General features: G+C 36.1%; 2 protein-coding genes and 2 pseudogenes across 5 annotated transcripts; 2 read left to right on the top strand and 2 right to left on the bottom strand.

The window, feature by feature from the left end:
- The first annotated feature begins 3,286 nt into the window (after positions 1 to 3,286).
- On the top strand, positions 3,287 to 4,808 carry LOC137721451 (ethylene-responsive transcription factor ERF098 pseudogene; annotated as a pseudogene).
- A 4,190-nt stretch (positions 4,809 to 8,998) lies between these two features.
- Positions 8,999 to 9,676, bottom strand: LOC137724743 (ethylene-responsive transcription factor ERF098). The gene has a single exon (XM_068463453.2). It carries the CDS (start codon positions 9,674 to 9,676, stop codon positions 9,224 to 9,226), a length of 453 nt encoding a protein of 150 aa, XP_068319554.2. The 3' UTR covers positions 8,999 to 9,223.
- Positions 9,677 to 15,342: 5,666 nt separating this feature from the next.
- On the bottom strand, positions 15,343 to 18,613 carry LOC137720967 (flavanone 3-dioxygenase 2-like). Of its 3 annotated transcripts, none has more exons than XM_088694255.1 (5): positions 18,415 to 18,613; positions 16,896 to 17,584; positions 16,414 to 16,664; positions 15,999 to 16,320; positions 15,343 to 15,901 (listed from the first exon to the last, which is right to left on the bottom strand). In XM_088694255.1, the coding sequence occupies exons 2-5, from the start codon at positions 17,100 to 17,102 to the stop codon at positions 15,647 to 15,649; spliced, it is 1,035 nt and encodes a 344-aa protein (XP_088550381.1). In that variant the 5' UTR covers positions 17,103 to 17,584; positions 18,415 to 18,613; the 3' UTR covers positions 15,343 to 15,646. The 3 variants fall into 3 exon arrangements, with proteins under 3 accessions (XP_088550381.1, XP_068316197.2, XP_088550382.1); XM_068460096.2 differs by having other exon boundaries at positions 16,896 to 17,134; XM_088694256.1 differs by having other exon boundaries at positions 16,896 to 17,119.
- Positions 18,614 to 19,153: 540 nt separating this feature from the next.
- LOC137726936 (uncharacterized) lies at positions 19,154 to 22,336 on the top strand (annotated as a pseudogene). Its single transcript, XR_015962557.1, has 3 exons — positions 19,154 to 19,870; positions 21,486 to 21,586; positions 21,703 to 22,336. The product of XR_015962557.1 is annotated as an uncharacterized LOC137726936 (transcript).
- Positions 22,337 to 23,161: the final 825 nt, after the last annotated feature.

Genomic DNA, 23,161 nt, shown 5'->3' with positions numbered 1-23,161 from the left:
AGTGAGGATGATATGAATAGAACATTTGGATATGCTTTCACATTTAGCAGTGGTGTGTTTTCCTAGGCTTCTGTGAAACAACATAGTGTTGCTTTCTCAACTATAGAAGTTGAGTATATCAGTGCAGCTAAGGCAACAACTCAAGCCATTTGGTTGAGATTTGCTTTAGAGGATTTTGGAGAGATGCAGGCAAAAGCTACCCCTCTTATGTGTGACAACGTATCAACAATAGCCATGACCATGAACCTAGTCTTCCATCGAAAGTCCAAACACATCAACAGAAAGTACCATTTTATTAGAGAAGCTCTGCAATAGAATGTGATTAAGCTTATTTACTGCAAGAGTGAAGATCAGCTTGTTGATATCTTTATTAAAGCCATTCCTAAAGGTCGATTTACTCATTGGTGTGAAATCAGTAAACAACTTAGAAGGGAATGTTGATCATTAAGTTGTTTGCAAATTTCTTTATTGGCTTATGTCATTTTCTCATAGGATAAGTGTAAGGTCTAGATTCAATCTCTTATGTAATACTTTTATGTCCTTGTATTAGCCAAGTGTCACCTTGTATGGCTAAGATTGGATTCTGTGCTAAAAGGAATGTAAGAGAATGTTGGTAATGTGCTCTGCAATGATTTAAGCAGCCGCATACAATGAATGGAAAGTTTTCCTTTTACATAAATTGTGTGGCTTATCTTTCTTATTCTTCAATCCAAAATTACAAATTGATTATTCAAAACAAACTTCAACACCCTATGCTCTTCATAAGCCACTCAAAGACGACCGATAAGGGCATCTAGGCATGTGCCGGAGTGAGCATAGACAAGGGTTTGCTGTGGTAGGGAGTCCAAAGAAAGGGCAGATATGTGTTTGAAAGGATAATGTTACGGTCACCTACGCCAAGAATAAATCTCGTTGTGGTTGGAGGATGAGGAGGATGGAAGAATTGTTTGAACAATTAGGATTCTTCATGATTAAATGTGCAATTATAATTACAATAATAATTTATAGGAAAACAAGGAGAACTAGTGCCATAGTGGAAATCAAGCACCTTTGCGGCTCTCCTCACCCGAATTTGAGGCTTCTGCATCTTTTTTTCCCCTTTTCCCTTGGAACCCTATCAGTTGTACCATCTCTCTAATAGAGTTATGGTCTACCAATGCATATGAGTCTCATCTACATTAGAGAGATAGTACAAATAGATGGTAAAAATAACACTTTTGATTTTAAATTGTGTTTCTCATATAGATATACAAATAGATAAAAATTTAGGAGCCCTCTTTGAGATACGGTCTTGGGTTAGATAATAACTTATATGGAATGAGTTCACAGCTACGTGGCATCCTGACCCAATCATACATTGTCATGTGAAGAGAAACTTGCACACGATAATGCATTGTTGGACAAGGAATTCAATATAGCAACGAACCCTATCCATGTAAGTCCTTCTCCTTGGGCCATTGCACTTGTCGCCCTTGCCCAGGGACAACCTTAATAGGACTATTTATTTATACCAATGAGACATTGAGGTAGCCACTTGGAAAGCTCGTAAGAAGTAAAAGTCCGTTTACTTATCATGTATGGAAATGTGAATGAATGCGTATTGATTCTCAATCCTTCTTTTATTAACACCTAGAGACCAATTAATTTTGGGTATGAAATACCTAAAAATTGAAGGAATCCTAAACATAAGGGAGATTGTTATTTGTTCATTCAATATCTAATCATTCACATCTCCACTCCTAATCCCTCATTCATTCATGTTCTCATATCATGTAAGTAACAATGCTCTGAAACTCTTCAGACACTTAAGTGTTGCTAAAGAAAGTTGATATTTACCCCTAAAACTAGTTGGTTATAGAGAAAGCCGTAACCCAACACCTTATTTGCAAGTTTTTTTTTTTTTTTTTTTTTTTTTTTCAATATGTCATTTACACTCTCAATAGTGACTACAAGAATGGGTAGGACCACTTGCGTATGGTTTGTCAGATATTTTCCTAAGCTTTTGGGGTGGGCTGCAACTTAATTAACAATTAACTTCTTTATCAAAAACCAATCACAATTAAGTGTTTAAACATATTAAGTTGGGCTAATCTCAACTTCCAAGTGTGGGTTTGGGCTTCTGTCTTCTGAGTGCATGTGAAAGGTTTGCAATTGCTTCTTAACATTGGTCCTGATATGTATGCAATTCGATTTGTCAATAAAATCTGGATATGGACAATTATTAATTAGGGTTATAAAGTGTTCGTTACAAGGGGGCATTGACGGCCACCAATGTCTTAAAAAGTAAAGCCAAAGATGGCTTGGCACCCACCGGCCACCACTAGGACAATAGAGTAGTATGACCTCACTCTGCCGGCTGGCTGGCCAGCCATCAAAACCCTCGTCACCTCACACATTACATCAAAATAATTCCCATAAATGCATGCACCTCCATAATTTTTGCTTTGCCTGTCCAATCGCCACCGGATCAAGTAAACAATAGTGGTCAAAGACTTGTAGCTCACACGAATAAGTACGTATTTTTATCTTTGTATCACAAATTTGGTATTTGATTTTCAATACATTTGTGTATCACTTTCATCAAAGTATATATTATTGAGAATATGAATCTCACATCAGATAATAAAGACTTTGTATGTGCTTATAGGAAATTAGATTATTCTCTATATTTTCAATAGTTTTATAGTTGAATCTCAATTTTTTTCATAGTATCAAAATAGGTTGATCCACATGAGAAGCCCAACAACCACACGTGCTCCACATCATCCAATTATGTTGTCTACATGTTTGGCTTGAAAATTCGCCACACGTAAGGGCATGTGAGGATGTGAAGGTAAACGAGTTCCACATGGGTAAAAGGGGAAACCTTGCAAGGGCTTGTAAGAGGTTGGAAAGTCCTATATTGCCAATTGGTTTCTCAATAGAATCTTAATTTTGTTCATGATCTCAGAGAATGTTGCCCCATGTGTGAAGGACATGTATTGAGAGTTTAAAAACTCGTCACACGTAAAGGATGTATTGAGAGTTTGAATTCAACAACAGAAAAGAAGAGACCTTTTATGAAATAATGGAAAAAATCTCAACTTTCTTTATTTATAAATAAAAATAAATGAAAATACGTCAATATATCGTCACAAAATGCTCAAACCGCTTTTCATGGCGAAATGGAGATTTGCTTTTTCTTCCTAATCAAAGAAAACATTCCAACACATCACCTATCAGATTAGACCAAACTAATTTATTATAGCACACCACCATGCACTATATATCCTGCATGCCACAAGCCGTATCTTACCATCAAAATTGACATCAAAGTGTTTTTTCCGTCGCAAAAACAAACATTAGTATGGAGGGGAAGAGAGGACCAGAGAATAATAACCAGCAGAGGGAGCCGAAGGTACGAGATCAAAACCGGTATAGAGGGATTCGGAGGCGGCCGTGGGGTAAGTTTGCAGCTGAAATTCGTGATCCTTCGAGAAATGGAGCACGGCTATGGTTAGGCACATTTGAGACAGCTGAGGAGGCAGCAAGGGCTTATGACCGAGCTGCTTTCGGCTTTCGAGGCCATTTAGCCATACTCAACTTTCCAAATGACTACCAACATCACAACCCTTCAAGCTCTTTGAGCACTTTATCTTCGTCTTCATCTTCTGCTTCTTCGTCATCTTTATTTCCGGGCGTTGACCCTGGAAGGAGTATTAATTTTGGAAGAGTCCAAGAAGAAGACGAAGTTATTGAGTTTGAGTATTTGGACAACAATCTCTTGGAGGACCTTCTTGATACAAAAGAAGATCATCATAGGCAGGGGTAACCAACACAATAAGGAAAGAATTCACTGATATTTAGCATTCTTTCTTTGGGGTTTTCCTATTTAACTCTTTACACCCAAAAAATTGAAAATAAGGGGTACTTTTAATTTGCATCATCTGAATTTGTTCCATAGTCTCCAACTGTTGCTGTTGATTTTTTTTTCGAAGAAATTATTATTTGGTTGATTTAATTCGGAGTACAATCATAATCTTGAAAGATGAGATATTGAATAGTTTTAAGAAGATTTTAGTGCCAAACTAATGCGCTGCCCAATTGATAAAGCAGGGGTTTTGCTAACCGATGCACTGCAAATTTTCATCTTAGACAAAGTACTGAGAACCCCTTGTTCCTATGGTCCATTATCCCAACAAATTTTCATCCTAGACAACATACAAATGATAGTTTTATTAAGTTATTAACACACCACAATTCGTTGAATACATTTTATTAAAAAATTTAGAAAAATGTTAGAGATATCATATTTTTGTACTACCTTAGTCTACGATCTAATGCGACAAGTGGTGTGTGCTACGTCAGTTAATTATTTCATTGGATGTTAATCGTATGCATTACTTGCCATGGAGGATGTAGAGCGGCGACATAAATTTATCATTTTATTTTGTTTTTGTTTGACAATTTTCAAGAATTACCTTGAAGTTTGGTTTGATTTCTCTTTAGGGAGAGTTTGCTAGTTTGATTTCTCTTTATAGGAGAGTTGCTTCATTTTAATTTTTTGTTTTGGTTTACATCTCTTTTGGATCTATGTGTGAAGGGTGGAGCTGTTTGATTTTTTTAGATCTACTTCACTGGGTGCTCTGAGATTGTGGCGGCTCATGGGCATCGTACTCACTGTCCCAATTTGATTTGAGATTTTTGTTCTCACATGATCGCTGTGTAACACGAGATTTAATGATTTTATCGATCTATGCAATCTTGCAGTTCCTGATGAGCTCGACTTTCTACAAGCACTTGAAATCTACTCATTGTTTTGCGATTGGTGGTGCTGTATTGTAATATGTTTAGATCTAGTTTGTAAGAACTATTTTGGAATTGAATTCTTCATAATATATATTTATAATGCCCTTTTTTCAAGAATAATGTTTGGCTACTCAAAATTCTTTGTGTTCGAATCATACAACTTTGTGCTCATGATCAGAAACTATTCATATTATAAATTACTTTGTAAAGATTATCTTTACAAAAAAAAAAAATTAAAAACTAAGGTCGTTTTGTCAATCTATTATAGTAAATACATAGATGGTTCGTAAAGTTTTTACCAATTTTGTTCATCTGTTTTATACTATTTGATGACTAAACGATCTTAGTTTCAATTGATTTTTTGCAGAGGCGACCTTTATAGAGTGATTTACAATATGAACAGCTCTGATCATAAATACAAAGTTTTATAAATGGACATAAACGATTTTGAGTAGAACTCCTAGTCGTCTCTTTTGAGTAGCCAAATATTATTTTTTTCAATAAATAAATATATTTATTTTCAAAACAAACAACAAACACTTTATTGTTAGGGAAGTGTTATTGGCACTCCAAAAATCTCATTCTACACTCCTTACAAGTGTATTTTTCTTTCTAAATATAGAAAGTTTGGAGTGTAGAATGAGAATTTTGGAGTGCCAATAACAATTCCCTATTGTTATTGCTTATAATAATTATGACTCTGAAAACTGGGAGCATGTTTTGAATAAAAAAAATAAATATAGAAAGTCTAAAATAAATTTTTTTTGTTTTAGCTAAAATTTAGGGGGTGTATTCAATTGGGATTTTGAGGGATTTTAATTCTTTTAATAAATCTATGGGTATTCTTTTAAGTGATTCTCTGAAATTTTAGGTGTATTCAATTAGAATTTTAAGATAATTTATTAAAATCTTTAGAAATCCAGATGTATTCAATTAGAAGTTTAAAGAAGTTTATAATATTTCAGGTGTATTCAATTAGAAATTGATTTTCAAGAATTTGAGAAAGTTGAGGAATTAGAGGGAATTAGAGAGATTTAGTAGTGTATTTTAAGCATCCACAAATCTCACATTTCCTCATGAGATTTCGAGGGAATTGAATCAAAATTTTATATGAAATCTCTACGAATCAATTAAACTCCATAAAAATTCATAAATTTATAAATTCATTAGAGTCTTTTAAATTCTCAATTGAATACACCCTAATATAAAAATAGTTAGTATGATCCAAGATGCTCTAAGTCCTGACACAAAAACCTTTGTATGTAATTTTATTAAAGTAATGTTAGGAGACTACATATATTATATTGGTGTAGGGTCACATGTGACAAGTGATGCATACCATCAGATATTCAATGAAATAAGTTTATTAATTGACATGACATGTGCACACCACTTACCACATCATATGGTCCAGAAATATGATAAAAAAATGTGGGCTCCCTAGCATTTCTATTTTGTTATGTATCTTTTATACATCACTTGCCACATCATATGGTCCAGAAATATGATATAAAAATGTGGTCTCCCTAACATTTCTATTCACATTAATTGGTGGGAATAAATTGATATCGAACTCGCTATCCACGAGATTCGAACTTAAAATTTTTCACTTACAAGTGAAGGGATATCACTAGACATTCTTAGTAAGTGACTCTACTATTCTAGTTTCTATAGCAATTTATACATCACAGACTGAAATGGGTGAAATCAAAGGGCTTTACTTAAACGCTACTACAGGTACATGCGAAGAGATGATTAAAAGAGTCCCAACTTTTGATTTTAATTATAGACTTATTTTTACCTATGTCCCTTGAAATTTGATTTTGATTTTACTTTGCCGCTTGTAACTCAAAAGTCACCACGTTACTTTCTCAAACTCAAAATTCATTCCACTTGACTTGTGAAATCTCTTTTCTCTTTGAAACTCAAAAGTCGGCCTCTGAAACACATCCAATCCACATGCACCAATGAATTTGATTATAAATTTTTGCCATGCGTTAACATTCAACAATAAATAAGAAATATTAAGTTTAAAATAAGAAATTAAGAATTGAAATTTTTTTGGGTTGTTGTGCTTGAGTTGCGGAGATGAAAAATATAAAATAAAAAAGAAATTGATTAGCCTTGTGCATCCAAATCAAATCACACATAACGGAATTAACAGAAATAAGATAATGTGAGCAATTTTGAGTTTTATAGAGTAAAATGACAGTTGTAATACCCTGAAATTTAAATATATGAAATAGAATATTCATAATTATGAATATATGGAGAAAATCGAAAATAAATCGATTTATGGTTATGAAAATTTAATTGAGGAATTTTAAAATTTTGTTACCGGAAATTATCATAATTTACGTATTTCTATTATTGAGATTTTATATTATTTTTCGAGAATTTATAGTAATTCATTTGAATTTAGATTTTAATTAAACTAGTTACGAAGAGTGAAGTTTGGAAATTAATTATTAAAAATTCGTAGACCGTTCGAAGTCACGATTTATATTTTTAATAGAACTTGATCTCACGAACATGTAAGTGCAAACCGTTAGTGAAACAGAATTATAACGAAAGAGTTATTAACGTTTAAAGTTAGAGACATTTTTGTAATTTTGGTTTGATCTAGAAGGCTCGAGATTTCTGAAGCCATTATCTATGATGACACGTGGACGGCTGAGATGAAAAGAAAGGAAGAGAAAGAAGAGAAAGGAGAGAAAGGAGAGAAAGGAGGGGGAGAAGGACCAATCAGAAGGAAGAGAAAGGAGAGAAAGGAGGGGGAGAAGGACCAATCAGAAAGAAGAGAAAGGAGGGGAAAGGAGAGAAACAAAAAGGGGGAATCGGGTCCTTTGAAGAACCGCGACCCGACCCGCGTAGAGAGCATTTTCCGACGGGTTTTCCGCCCATTTTTCCGGCGAATCACGGTCTAACACTTCTACGAAACACCTAACCAACCTCTCCTCTACCATTTCCATCCCAAATTTGATGAAAATTGGCTTGGTATTTGTGAAAACCGCACCGGTGGGTGTACGGGGTGGACGGCGGAAATTCCGCCATTTGGGAAAGTAAAACGGTCGACTACCACCATAGTTCGACTCCTGGTGAGGGAGAGAACAAAGCCCAACCAACCTTGGGGGCATCGGAGCACCGGAGGTGACGGATCGAAGCCACCCATTTCAAGGGTTTCCGGCGGTTTGTGGGCAATTTGAGGAGTTTCCCGGCCGAATTGGACTTGGCCACAGATATGAAAATTTCTCCCCTCACTGAGATCTACTTTCCTGTAAAATTTGGTTATTTTTGGAAATAGTTAAAATTTTCAGGCGAGTTGGGGCGGCCAACTGCCACCTGCGGCGGCGCGTGCGGAGGCGCGTGGCCAGTGGGCCGACCCTGTCGTATCATGCAGATTTTGATATTTTAAAACCCGTATTTGGTAACCATTTGGTGTGATTCGATTATGAAAACTAATGTTGAATATTTCCGTTATTAGAGTATTTTCGGAAATGGATAAAAGGATGAATGGTGAACTACGAAAGGTTTGATCCTGCTTAATGGTACGTAGGCAGTCTAACAGGTCAGATGCAGCCTTAAATAATCGAGTTTCGACCTCTTGTTGGGAACTAGAGTGAAGAGAAAAAATTGGTGTTAAATTAAAAATTTAAACGTATGTTTTTTATAAGTAATTTTGGTGGTACACTTTTGTGAGTAATTAAGGAATTTTAATTAAAGAATAATGTGTAATGGTAGTAAATTAAACAAGAGTATTAAATCGGGCCTATCATTAGAATAATTTCTCGAAAATAAATATTTCGGGGATGAGACGTTACAACAGTTTTTGTGTTTCACGAGGCAAAATGGTATCAAAATCGAGTCCTAGTGGGCAAAATGGAGCGAATTTTGAGTTTCATGAAGTAAAGTGGAAACTTTCGAGTTATAAAGGCAAAGTGATATTAATCGAGTTATAAGAGACGTAGGTATAAATAGGTCTTAATTATATTTATGACATTAAGGCTTCAAATATAGTGTAGTCACGAGTAGGTTTTAGGTTTGAGTTCTACTTGCGAGAGGCAAATTTAATATCAAATTATGTTTGATTTATTGTGTGACTGTGCCTAATAAAGTGTACCTATTAGTGTAAAACAACGTTGTATGGTAACAAAAGTAATTGTTGGATTTAAGACCCAGAAAAAACACTAAAATAGTTGATCAATAGATTGATAACACATGTCATCTTCTTTTCTTAGTACTCACACGGAAGCAGTCTTTCATTATATCATTCATCTAAACGACTCAAAACCCACACCGCCGCCGGAACAAAGAAACTCGGGTTACATTTGCATTGTTTATGGAACAACTGAGAAAATCTCAAGGCACATTGTAATAATGGAGTGTGGAACCATTTGGGTGCTTAAATTTACAGAACCAGAATACTAAGGAATGCCTACTTAATTTGTTTTTCTTCATTAGCTTTGGTACGATCGTCAAAATCAAGAAGGTCCTCTAAAACGCTATCATCTAAACACTCAAACTCGAAGATTTCTCTTCCGGATTCCGTCCTGGTCACATTATGGGGTCTTGAAGACGACGACAAAGAAGATGAAGACGAAGAAGTTGACGAGGAAGTAGTAGCAGCAGCAGCAGACTGACCAGCATCTTTCAAATCATATTCACTTGGAAAATTGAGGATTGCAAGAGGACCCCTCATGGAAAAAGCAGCTCTATCATAAGCCCTTGCAGCTTCTTCAGCAGTGTTGAAGGTGCCAAGCCACAACCGAGCTCCCTGCCTCGTCGAATCGCGTATTTCGGCTGCGAATTTCCCCCACGGCCTTGTTCTCACACCTCTATACTTAATATCTTTCTGTCTCTCTTCTTTATCTTTGCCGCCTCTTTCCATGGCCTAGTAAAGTGAAACTAGTGAATCCTCACTCTTGAATTTATATTGGGTTTTGGACACGTGACTAATTGGGTATAAGTAGAAGTTGACAAATCATACCAAGATGGCCATTTGATAAAGATTGTTTATTAGGTGCAAAGTATTATGACAAATTAATAGAAGATGGAAGGTGCATGATGGCTTTCAAGAAGCGGTCAATTTTGAGGGTATCTGACAGGAACCTTTTTTTATTTTTATTTTTTTATTTTTTATTTTTTGGTATTTTCATTCCCAATTTCAAATAGGGCAGTGTCATAATTTTTAGATTACGTAATTCCTTCAAAATGGTAGTTATATAAACATTTGGGTTTTGGTTAATTAAACTGAAAGGGTCTTAACTCGAGGTCGATGGCAACACATACGGAAAGGATCTTAAATCGGATGTCAGTAGTGACAAGTCTCAGGTGTATCCAGCCATCCATCTGGTTCCAAGTCGAATAAGAGTGGCAAAGAACGAGAGATAACATGAGAACGAAAAAGTGGAAAAGAGAGAAAAGATGGAGAACGTCAGTGGAATCACATTGTGGCAATAGACGTGGGTGGCTTTTGGGTGGTCAGCATGAAAGGTGGTAGTCAAATGCTACACTTACCTCTTATTTGTACTATCATGTGCACTATTTCTTGAACAGAGGTACGGTCTGTCAATACATGTAGATATCATCTCTATTATAGAGATTATGTTGTTTAATATTGTTTAAGTTTAATGTTATTTAATATTGTTTAATATTGTTTAAGTTTAATGTTGTTTAATGACTTAGGTAGTTATAGGAAAAAAAAATTAGATTTTTTTTTTATTTTGATCCAAAAAATAAAAATAAAAAAATCCAAATCCAAATCCAACGATCACCTGGCATTAGCATGACGTCAATTAGCCGTTGCTAGATGACGTCAGGCTAACACCAGGTAGCCGTTGGGGTTTGAATGTTGGGCCAGCTCGCGGTTGGCTGGCTGGCTAGTTTGGGCCAACCGGTTGGCTTGATTGTACAATTTTGGCCTAGTGGGGTCCACGAGTCCTTTGGCCTAGCCTTCGGTCGTGAGACGGTTTTCATGTCATTTGGGCTATTTTTAGTCCTATAACCCTCTGGCCGGATTGGTTGAAGATGACTTTATAGATCAAGACAAGTCCTAAACTTAGGAGAAAGATTATATGTTAAATTTGTTCAAAAGCGAGATCATTTGGCTTGCAGACAATAAGGATGACAATCTTGCATGCGTTTAAGTTGTTAAATCGGCAAGATTATATGCTACTGTTAATCAGCAAGCGGAAGTCCTTATGGCGTGTTTACAAAATTGGAATTGAGGTAGAAGAAAGGAAATCAAATTCTTTAGGTGATTTTCGCGTTTACTAAATTTGGAAATGAAAAAAGTAGTGGGCTCCATCCAACACTAGTAATCAAACCCTTGATATTCCCCGAATACTGACTTGGATGAGGTATTTGAATTTTGGAAGAAATTACCTTTCAGATGCAGCTCGTTCCATTTGCCTCCCACGATTAGAACACAGACCATCCCCGCCCCTTAGAACACAGACCACCGCACCACCTTCTAGACTGCCAAGACCCACTACCAACCCACCCCAACAACCCTACTACACCACCTTCTCCTTATTCCCATTTCTCCTTAATTCAATTCCTCCTTAATTTAAATCCTGTAATTACGAATTAGTATACAAACGATAAGAGAGCGAACATCCTAAGCACAATATGTAGTGCCATGTTTAATGTTTGTTTTTGTTTGCTCCTTTTCTTGGTGAGATGGGAGCCTGGGAGCAAGATACCAAAATACAGAAAGTGATCATCTCCGGATCCCTTCCTCCTAATCCTCCTCATCAAACAATTCGGGTCCTTGAAATTTGATCCAACGGCTAAAAACACGGGTCCACTCTAAATGTTATAATAACTTTAGCCGTTGGATCAAATTTTAAGGGCCCGGATTGTTTGATGAAGAGGATTAGGTGGAAGGGATCCGGAGAGGATCATTGTCCCCAAAATACAATTAAGTAGCTGGCTGCAAGGACAAATCATACAAGGCTTACTGAGATTATCCACGTTATATTATACAAAAAGTTTGTAGTGTAATGCTGGGGGCAATTAAATTTGTATATTAAAATTTGTAAATTAAATTACACGGAAGTTGATGATTGATTTTTACTGGTGACACACCGTTTAGTGTGCAAATTTTGTTTTAGTCTCCATAGCAATATCCATAATTATATGAGTAATGATATTCATACCGTATTTTTATACCACATTTCTATACTACCTTAGGTGGTATCTGATATGGACAGCCATATCTTTTGAAAAATTTGCAAAACCCAAGGAAATGAAGGAGAAAGACTCATCGTATACCACAATAATCATTTAATTAACTAATTTTTCTTAATTATTAGTTTATTAAATAATGAACTAAATTTAAAAATCTAATTAATTCAAATGATATGGCTATCCATATCAAATGCCATCTAAGGTGATATGAAAATGTGATACAAAAACATGATATGAATAACATTACTCTAATTATATAATACAGAAAACATTGAATAATGTAAAAAATTAAATAGACTTAGTAGACCTTGTATGGTTAAACCACCTTGGGCCTACCCCATTCTTAAACACAAATATATAGGTGAATAGAAAGAAGAAAAAGAAAAATTGTTTGACGAAAGTGAATTTTGTGTGGATATTTGAACAAATACATAGATATTTATAGAGTTTTTTGGTGAATTTTGATGTATACAATTTTTTTAGTTGTTTTAGCCGTTGGATTTAAATTTGGTAAGTTTGCTTATATTCAATCTCAACCATTGAATTTAATGTATTTATAATTTTGATTTTTTTTTAAAAAAAAAATTGAATCTGGATTGTTGGTTGATTCCAACCACGTGGGTTGTCCTATTAAAAAAAATAGTCTTTGGTTCTTTCGCAAGTGGCTGACAGCGTAAACAATTGAGTCTCGCCGCTGTGTCCCAACCACTAACCTTGGCTAATTTTCTAAGTTAAATTTGGCAAAAAAATAACTTTCAACGTGAAACCTTTTTTGACCAAATGATTGTAGAATCTTTGGGTTTAAAACTTAATTTTAAGTTTAACTTACTCACTAGAGTTGGTCTTAATAGTATACTTTTAGGGACATTTGATGAAGTGAACGAGGCAATGCAATGGTTTTGGCCTGTTTAGGTTATTTTTAATCTCCACACTGCTTCTTGGGCACGCTAAAATTAGATAATAGTGAAATTTTTCCAACGGTCAGAAATCTTAATTCCCAATCTCCATCTTTTTAATTGATTTGATTTCAGGAAAAAGGAGGGGAGGAAGTAAATTAGGCAAAGTCCAAATCCATGAGGTCATCAAATGCTTCTTTTAGAGTGCTTAATAGTAGTATATTAACAAGTGGGTTTAGTTTAATCCAGACCATCCAAAAAATAAGTTTGGTTTAGGACGGATCCTCTTTTTGGGATCTAAGGAATTTTGTAATCGTATCTGTTTATCGTATATCGTGCGGTCATAAATTATTTTAAATTTTAAATTAAATATAAATAGTACCTAACGAAAACTGACCGCACGATGTACGACAAATGAACACGATTACAAGATCACCTGAATCCCCAAAAAAAAAATCCTACGAAGATCATTTTCCCTATAAAATTACACTAATTGCTCTCGTAATCAAGGACGTTGTTTCACATAAATTAAAATACTACGCTAATTATTGAAGGTGTGTGCAAATAAGTATAGTGACTTAATCGATGAGATCACAGAATGAGTAGGTTTATAAATTAATTAACATATATAATCTCACATGTTTCATTTACACTGCATGAACCCAGTTGTAACATCGCACGTAGCATCATGTAAGTGCTTACGGCATCTCTTCATCTCTTGTTCAAGATATGCTGTAAAGCAACTAAAGTTGCATTTGTTTTTTGTAACAGAATATTTTTTTTATTTTTTTAACTGAAGTTGTATTTTAAAGAGCTAAATTAAAAATATTCATCTCCAAATGATATTGTAAACGACATTCTACTTAAATTTAGAGCACAACTGTTCATTTGCTAAATACACTACTTTAGAGCACAATCACTTTTTACATGGCATTTGAACTTGGTGTCGAGCACTGAGCATACTATTTTGTCCAACTGGCCTTATCAACTTCGTAACTTTTTTACTCATTTTTTGACACACACACACACATGTTTTGTAATGAAGAAAATAGACGAATACGATTGCAAAGAAACACTAAAATGATTATTGTTTAATTCACTGGTCATATAGTTTCGAATTTAGGTATTTTTAGTAGACATGATCTTTAAGATGTACAAGATAAACAATTGGATCGTTAAAATACACTACAAAATGTGTCCCCCGATTGTGACCCATGTATACATGTGCGTGTGTTGGTAGCATAACATTATATACGTGTACATATAAAATGCACAAATTAAACACCAAAATCTAGATTTTATTGTATGCTTTTCTTGGTAGCCTAACGTTCATTCTTAACCCAGTTTGCTGTCTCTCAACATGGTGTGGGGAAACTGCTTCCAAATCAAGTACGACTGGGATACAGAACACCCTAGAGCAAACTCTATTACCTAAGTTATTTGATGTTGAGTTAGGAGGCGGGACTTTCTTGGAGCTGCCAGCGGGCACGGTATCTCTTCCAATCCTTCTTCGCTTTGTTTAGCCGTCGGTTTGGTTTTGATTGGCTTCAACCCGCTGGTAGGTAAGTAGCAGCTTTCAGACCTCACAAACTTGTTCCCTTGTTAGGAAAAAAAAAAAAAGAAACTTGTTCCCTTGTTCATATTCTAGGCTTCCATTCCATCCACTTGTGACTTGTTTGGAAATCCATCTTGATCATTAAAATCAGCTTAAATGTCACTTGAGAACAAACAATGATCACATGTTAACTCCTAAAGTATTGATCAACTCTAGGAAATTTTTTTTTAAAGATAATGAGTTTGTTGAGGATACTGAAGAAAGTTAAGGTTTTACCATAAAACTAATTAGTAATATAAAGAGTAGCTTAATTTACTTATAAGTCTATGCATGGTCCATTCTTCCATCAATGTGGCATTCATTCTCAACACGTCCCTCACGTGTGGTGAATTTTTAAGCCAAACATATGGACAACACAACTTGGGTGGCATGGAGCACGTGGCTGTTGAGACTTCACATATGGGATAACCTAGCTTTGGTCATAAAGAAAGTTGACGTTTTCACCATAAAACCAATTGAAAATATGAACGGTATCCTAACTTACTTATAAGTCCATATAAGATCCGTCTTCCCATCTATGTGGAATTCATTCTCAAATGAAACTAAGTTGAGGCCTATATTTATGCTAGTCAATGCAGTTCTGGCTAGTTTCCTTTCCAATTAACAAACGGGCTCATAAACAAGTCGAGTAAATCTAAAATTAAGGTTTCCAGAACATAATTGGAACATGACACGATTGAATCCTAGAGAGGAGTAGTAAGGCATGCCTTATTCAACTTTCACATGCAAAACTCATCTCAACTCTACTTCGTGTATAGACAAATGAAACCATTACATCCTACAAGAAGTAAAACCAAGTTGGAAAGACGAATATATGAAAGGAAATCATTTTTTTTAAGGGGGATTAGGATGTAAGCAATTAAGCTTGATCATTCATTAAAAAAATCTTATTATAATCTTACAATGAATAAAAGTAAACTTCAATCAGCTCGGTTTTTGCCTTCACAGAGAGCAAAAACACATTTATTCAAATGAACAACACTCAAATTTTATTATTAAGGGGAGGGGTAGTTTAGAACCCAGCATGCATATATAAGTAGAAACTCCGCATCCTATCCACTAGGATATTCGACCACATACAACACTCAGATCCATCTAAATTCTTGCATTCCATTTACTTTTCGCTCCATCGTAATCAACTGTTGGTCATCATCAGCTAAGTTTGGAGCTTAAGGCTTTCCATTGCAAATTCGCTTTTACCTTCGAATATCGTCGTATTAAAGTTGCGAACAAACTCTTTGTACTGGGAACTTTTATATAGTTGGGGATTGCTTGCACCAACAAGAGCTCTTGCAGGTTCTACAACGCAACCATCAGAAGGCGCAACGAAAAATCCTGCAGATGTCCTAGCATTACATGGATTCGTCACAGCCCGATGTTCAGAACTTTTCAGCTTCCCATTACTGATGATCTGCATCCCACGTCAACAAAAATTGGTGATTAAGAAGACCGATACGCTATAATTTTTTTTTCCACGTAAAGAGGGTACTGAATCTGCTGATCTATACCTGTAACTGATAGCCTATGTTAACCACAAGTGCATGTGAAATAGGCTCCACACCAACCCATTCCCCGTCTTTGAAAACTTGAAGTCCATTTACATGATCCTCTTGCATTAAGATGGTTATGACGTTTGGGTCACAATGTTTAGTTAATCCTAATGTCAAACTTGGGTCGGGGCAAGGCGGGTAATGATTAACTGAGAGTATCAAGTTTCGGCTAAGTTCGTTTCTGAAGTACCCAGTTCCGAGCCCAAGTCCTTCACTGATTAGCTCCAAAATGTTCAGAGCCAGTTTCCTCACTTGTGTAGAACATGTCCCAACAAGCTCTCTGAAATCATCAACAATTGATTCATATGAATCTTTGACAAATATATGCATACAAACAATGGTATTTTTCTGAACATGAAACTGCAGGCCTTACCGATATCTACCTGGCTGCTGAGGCCAATCTTGCAAGCATTCCACCAATGGATGACAAGGGTGTCGTAGGACATCGCGCCAAAGATGAACATCTTCCCCATCATAATTTATGCTGCTGCTGAAGAGCTTGCAACTTTTTTGGGGGTCCTCAGAGTAAACGCTTGCCTTGTCCTCTAGCGGCAACTCAAAGAACTCCTTCAACACACTCATTGTGTCACTTAACAGAGTATCTGAGATGCCATGGTTGATTGCCTGCTTTGCAACATTTGGAAATCACATTGATGAAAATCCGATAGTTCATTCAACCGATACCTTTAATTAACAGAGTTTGTACTTGTACACAAGCTAGCGTAAACACAGAATACCCAACTCTAACAAAACTGTAAACAATTTTAACAGAAGGTTAACAGCTGTAACGATCATTATCTAACTTTACTAGAATATCGACAATTAAGGGAAGAACTTCGAGTTCTGATAAGGAACCTGAAAAAATCCGAATTCTTGACCGGCCTCGAGTATTTGGTGAATGATGTAGGCACGATCACCGCCTTCAGCTCCACCAAGATCAATAACTGGAATGTTCTTGCATGAAGGAGCAGCAGCAAGCTTCCCGGGTCTTGAATCCGGTGGCCATATGAAACTCTCCGGCAAGGTTCCATCCTTGTACCAGCTTGAAACAAGCTTCTCCATTTGCTCCAAATGTGAATCTGATCCGGCGATGACTGAAGACCAAAAAGTAGTGCATGATAATATATATTTGTTGTAGGCCTGTAGCAATTTGATAACGATAATATACTTTAATTTGCATCAACCGTCCATCCAATCTCCACACAGTCTACTTTAAATAAAACATAAATAGCGAACAGGGTGCCAACTGTGTCGGTTTTGCCGTATTGTCATGTGATGCCATGTGAGAGACATTGAGGGACTTTCTTTAGTGTGACCGAGGGGCTGTGACGAAAGATACTAACAGCGGGATGTATATACTTGGTTATATGGTAAAATCTCTGGCAGCTTGGCTACCATTTATAAACAAGACCACAAGTGTGATCCATGAGCCACGTTCGCTATAGGCTATAGCGAGTGCTCTCCTTATGCCATTGAGTTTGAGAAAGAATATCGTGTGTGAAATTATGACGGCTCCCAAAGTACGAAGGATTTCCCAAATTCACCTAAAGTCAAATTAGATACCAGAAAATATGAATTTGAGGGAAATAAATTCAGAAGTAAAACGCAGATTGGGTTCTAAGAGATTAAGCATGATGATTGATTGAAATGATTTTCACACGTCATTTTTCTCTTCTATACACTTTTACTTTTTCTAACCTTGGTTTTGAACAAAGAAAAATACAATCGAAAGACACAAGTAAACGGAGTGTGCAAAATGTGTAAAAGAGACGTGCATAAATCATTTTCTTGACATTATTCACTAGACGTGTTTCAAAATTTTATTTTATTTTTCTTTGAACCAAAAAAAAGGCCAAAAGAATAATTGAAAGATATATAACAAACAAGTCGGGTATCATTACGAGCTGAAGAATACAAGCAAGGATACACAGGGAAAGGGATCCTCTCCACATCCTTTTCATCAAATCTACCTTATCAATCAATCTAGGTCCTTAAAATTTGATTCAATGGTTAAAAATAGAGAATTACTTTAAAAATTATAATAAAATTAACCGTTAAATCAAATTTCAATAATCCGAATTAATTGATGGAAAAAATTTGATAAAAAAGATTCGAAGAAAATCCTTTTCCGATAAACAGAACTCCACTAGAGAGTATCTACTCGACTTCACAAGGACCAATTGGCAGTTTTCCCATACTTTTCAATAATTAAGACAAACGACTTTGTGGTCAATCCCTCGATGGGATATTCTTAGATACTCCGGAATACACGATGCTCCAGAAATTGTTAGCAAAATGGGCGAAATTAGGAACTGTCAGAGAAGTGCTTTTTTATCCATTAGAAATTTAAATTAAAAAAAAATTAGATATTTACCTTAAAATTAGCGGTGCCCATAGGTGGGGACCGGGGCTGATGGCGGTGTGGCAGGCTGACTGATGGCTTGGAAGTTGGACTAAGCTGGCAACCTGGTTGCTGGACCAATGGCAGAAGCAGAACAGAAGTGGTCTAGAATAAAGGAGCAGCCGGCGGCAGCAGAACAGAAAGGATTTGTCTTGGTCTAGGGTCAAGGAGAAGACGGATCGTGAAGGGTTAATGGGGGATGAGTGGTAGTTATATTTTTTTTTTTTTTTTTTTTTTGAACAAAAGTTATTATTTACCCTAAAAATGAAGATGAAATAATAATAATATGGTTCAAATTTATTTTTAGTGAGAATCAAACTTAAGACTCCTCACTTACAAATGAAGAGAAATATCATTAGATTGTAATACTAAATGACACAAAGAAATTAATATTAACACCATGTCATCATTCTTCGAAATCCTCTAGCAATGTTGAGAGGATATAATAAAAAAAGAAGAAAGATTTATGAACGTACCAAATCGACGAGTCTATGCTATCATTTTATTTTATTTTATTATTATGTCGAAATGTTGGATGCCGTTCGATATGAAGGAGAAAAAATTCTTAGGTCTAAAACAACGTCATTTTGGTCTGAGTAAGTGCACAACAATAGAATTCATACGAGGAATGTATGTTTTCTGATAGACCAAAAGGGCATCTCATCGCTGTTGGGCTTAAGTGAGCATCGAATTGGGTAAAGAGGGTCTAGGTGTAAGTTTTCTTTTCTTCAAATTTATTGTCTTTTTTTGGCTTAAAGCTTGCTCAAATTAATATATCAATTCAAAGGATAGAGCAATTCGTTAATGCTTAGATAATAAGTTAAAACTTAGGGAGTTCTGTATTTGCTATGGAATCTTCATTTTCGCAAGAACCCTAAACCCCGAATCACATCCTATTCATTATGTATATCTTTCCGCTGGTTATCGGGTCTTTGATGCTTTTGCTAGTGGTTGTCCCCTCCCATTCCTTAGACGATTGTAATTGGTTAATTTGAAGAGTTTGAGGGCTGCTGAAATGTTATTTGGATGGTCGGAAGATTCATCTTCTACTGCTTGCATGCCATGGAATGTGTAATAACTTCTTTCATGGCTTTAATCGTCTTGGACTCTTGGCCTTTAAAGTTCTTGTCTTGGTTGCAAAAGAAAATCAGAACTGCAACTCTTGATAAATATATATATTATTTTTTTTCCAAAGACAAGTTCGCAGATTTAGGTGCCCTTTTCTTTGTTTAAACTGGATGGAGGTCTTGTCCAAATTGAGGTTCCAATGTAGCTGTTTCTGGTATGTTCTGTAGGCAATGGGGAAAGCTGCAATATCTCTTTCAAAGCTGGCGGATACAGCTTGTGAAGAGCTCCCTAGTACTATGGCTGCCGTTAGGCTTTCAGGCATGGAAATAAGTGATCTTACGCTGGAACTGAATGATCTTAGGTGATAACTAAATCTTCATTTTGGAGTCCTTGATTCATTTCTTATGTCATACACGGTTGCTTTGTAGTCTCTCTTCATAGTTAGACTCATCTCTTTCCGTTAACTGCTAGTTCATAACTCAAAATCAAGTCCATGCATACATACCCATCTGCTTAAGCAGTGGGGGTTTTAAGGGGCAAAAATTCAATCTAAGCTGTTTTTCTTTTTCCCTTGGAAAATTGTGTGTTATACACTGGTGTTTACTTTCAGAAATACACTAAGCCCTGATTTGGTACAGCTTAAATTTTTTTAAAAGCTGGGATGAAAAAAAGTTGAGCTCAATATTGTGCTTCGTAACTCAACAAAAAAGCACTTATTTCCAAATCTGCTGTGAGAAACAGCTGGAAATGGGAAGCAGCTATTTGCTGCTTTCAAAAATCGGCTTTTTATCACAGCAACACGGGTGAACGGTATGGTTTAATTAAAGTTTTCAAATGGAGATCCTACCCTCACCCCTCGCGTCTCACTTCTCTTCCTTGCTCTGGCATCTCACTTCTAAACCTTTTGTGTATTTCGCTATCTGCGATGCCGATCTCGATGACTCCAAGGCGCTTTCGTTCTTAAACCAGTTGAAATCCAATTTTGAGGATGTTAGTGGAAGTGGGTCTATCTTGGTTCGGGATAATTTTGCCCCCAGTTGCTTGCAAGTTCAGTTTGATTCAATTATTTGAAAAGTAATGGCCTCGGACTTGCCCAATTCGCCGGCAGCCAGTCAGAATCTAAGCTTTGGTGCGAGTAAAGGGAAGAAAATGGTGCTGACACCGCTGCTTGGGAAGAATCCGAGCGAAGGGTTGAAGAAGAAGAGGAGGTTATCTGGGGAGGTTAATGGCGATCTTTGCAAAGATGTGACTGCAATGGAGAAGAAGGTGGATGTGTGCGATGATGCTATGGCGGCGGGTTTAGAGATTTTTTGTTGCCAACACAAAAGAGTGGTCTTTTGCATTCGGGTGACCGCCAAAAGGCCAAGCAAGTTTGGAGGAGGCATGTTTGGGTTGTTTAGATCCTTGACTTGTTTGTTTGGGCCGTGTTGTTTGGGATTTGGTTGTGGGTTTGCAGGGGATTCAAGTGCATTGACAGTTGAATGGGCGGATTTGGGAGGTTTTGGTGTTTCGGTGTTGTAATGTGCTTTACTTTGAAGATGGATGAAATTTTAGTAATTCACCTTTATTTGTTAAGAAAATTAAATTAATGGCACATTAAGTATTATACTTTTTTTTTATCATTTCACACGATCACAACTGTTTTACATAAAAGTTTACCAAACACTATAATACTGCTTTTTTTTCCAAAAACACTTTCACAAAAAAATTTATCAAACACTCTACTGCTTTATTTCACAGCTGCTTATTCTCACAGCACGGCAGAAACAGTTTTTTTTCAAAGCACAGCAATACCAAACCAGCCCTAAACCAGGTTTGATAGGAGGAATTACTTAACAACACTATTGGTTATCAACGATATCTGTTGAGGCTTTGAAATTCAATTTTTGTGTCTTTTATATATGCTCACATCAGATTTTTCTTCAAACTTTTAAATTGGATGAAGTATGTCATGCTTTGTTTTCCATTCCATGCAGTCAAGAGATAGCTGATGGCGTCAGCAAATCCACTCAAGCCGTTCAAGCAGCAGAAGCTGGGATTCTGCAGATTGGTACAATTGCACGGCAGCAGACTATGTCTACGTTTTAAGCTCCATCTCTGTGGCTTCTGGTTAGAAATTTGTCTTGTGATTGTCTTCTTAATAAGGCTTTCCACTGAATTCTGAACTATTGTTATCAATATTTTATGATACAGCAATGATACAGGAGAGGGCAAGCCTTCCCATCATCTCTTTGCAACCCGCTGTTGTCGGAGCAGCAAAGACGACCTTGTTGTCGGCCAAGCCACTAGGAACTTGATCAATATAATTTCTAGAAGGGACGACTCAGAGAATGAGGACGACACTGGAATTGATAGGTCGGAAATTTGAGTTTGTTACACTTAGGACCAGCACTCTATTTTCACGAACGTTGTGCACATAATATTCGGTACCCCACTAGTTCAAATGTCTCAAAACTGTGGTGGAGATGAACACTACGCACCAACGTTTGTGAAAATAGTTTATACTGAAGCACTGTGCCTGTTGTACATACCATTTTCTCCGAAGAAGTTCGTGAGCTCCCGTTGCAGTGGTTGTCCAAGGTATTGAAGCTGTCAAGTGTCAAAGGAGCGAGGAAGAAGTTCCTGAAGCTCATATTTTCGAATGTAAGATCGCTGTATTAGCTTTCTAAACTAGGCCGCCTTCATATCTTCTGCGCCCAAATATTTGTACCAAAAATCTACCGGCCCTTAAGATTTTGACAGGTGGACATCTATTAACTCTTATTTTAACACCATTATCAACACTTATATAAACTACGTATTAATAAAACGCACTTTCTCGACCAAAGTAGGATGAGAAGATTATTTAATCTTCTATCACAATAAAAAAGTTAAGGATAGTAATGTAATTTCACAAAACAAAATTTTGCTGTTTTTTGTCTAAACCTCACCTATAGGTGACTTTAACATCTCTAATTTTAAAAAAAAATTAAATACATAAAAATAAAAATTAAACTTCTCTCCCTATCACAAGTTCTCGAGAGAGATTTATTTATTTTATTTTATTAGATAAGAAATGTTCAAATAAAATGACTATTTAGGCCACGTAAGATTTTAAAAAGAAAATTATTTTCTTAATACTCCCAATGACACACTTCGACCCGGGATGTCTACTTGGACCCCAAATTGAGCTGTGTTGGCTGACACTCGGAGGGTGACGAAGCCATAAAGTGTAGTGATGTGGAAAATATGAATAAATTTAAACCTAAAAGTGCCTAAATATAAGAGTGCACTTGTGAGCAGGAATGAACTCATTTTACACGTGATGTCAAAGCATAAGTAAAGTATAGTAAAAGTATAATGAGAATTATATCATCGAAGGTAACCACCTATACCAAGATTTGTCAAGGATCCTTGTCGACACAAAGCTCAGCTACTAAAACTTGGAGGGGCAAAAAAAACGGTGAGTGTGCCTAAAAACAAAGTTTTGTAAAAACCTTTTTCGAAAACATAATAACCACTCGCTATAAAACAAGTATAGTTTCCAAAATATACATACTATGTATATTATGGAAATACTTACCGTATCCTGTAATATCTCAAGAATTTAATACATCACAATATTTCTTATATAAACACTTAACATCCGGTAGTCACATAATCTCGCATAAAC

Source organism: Pyrus communis, chromosome 5, assembly GCF_041283825.1.
Source record: "Pyrus communis isolate YQ-2024b chromosome 5, ASM4128382v1, whole genome shotgun sequence".
Lineage (NCBI taxonomy): Eukaryota > Viridiplantae > Streptophyta > Magnoliopsida > Rosales > Rosaceae > Pyrus > Pyrus communis.
Note: the sequence above shows the minus strand (reverse complement) of the source record. Positions and strands in the feature narration are given on the sequence as shown.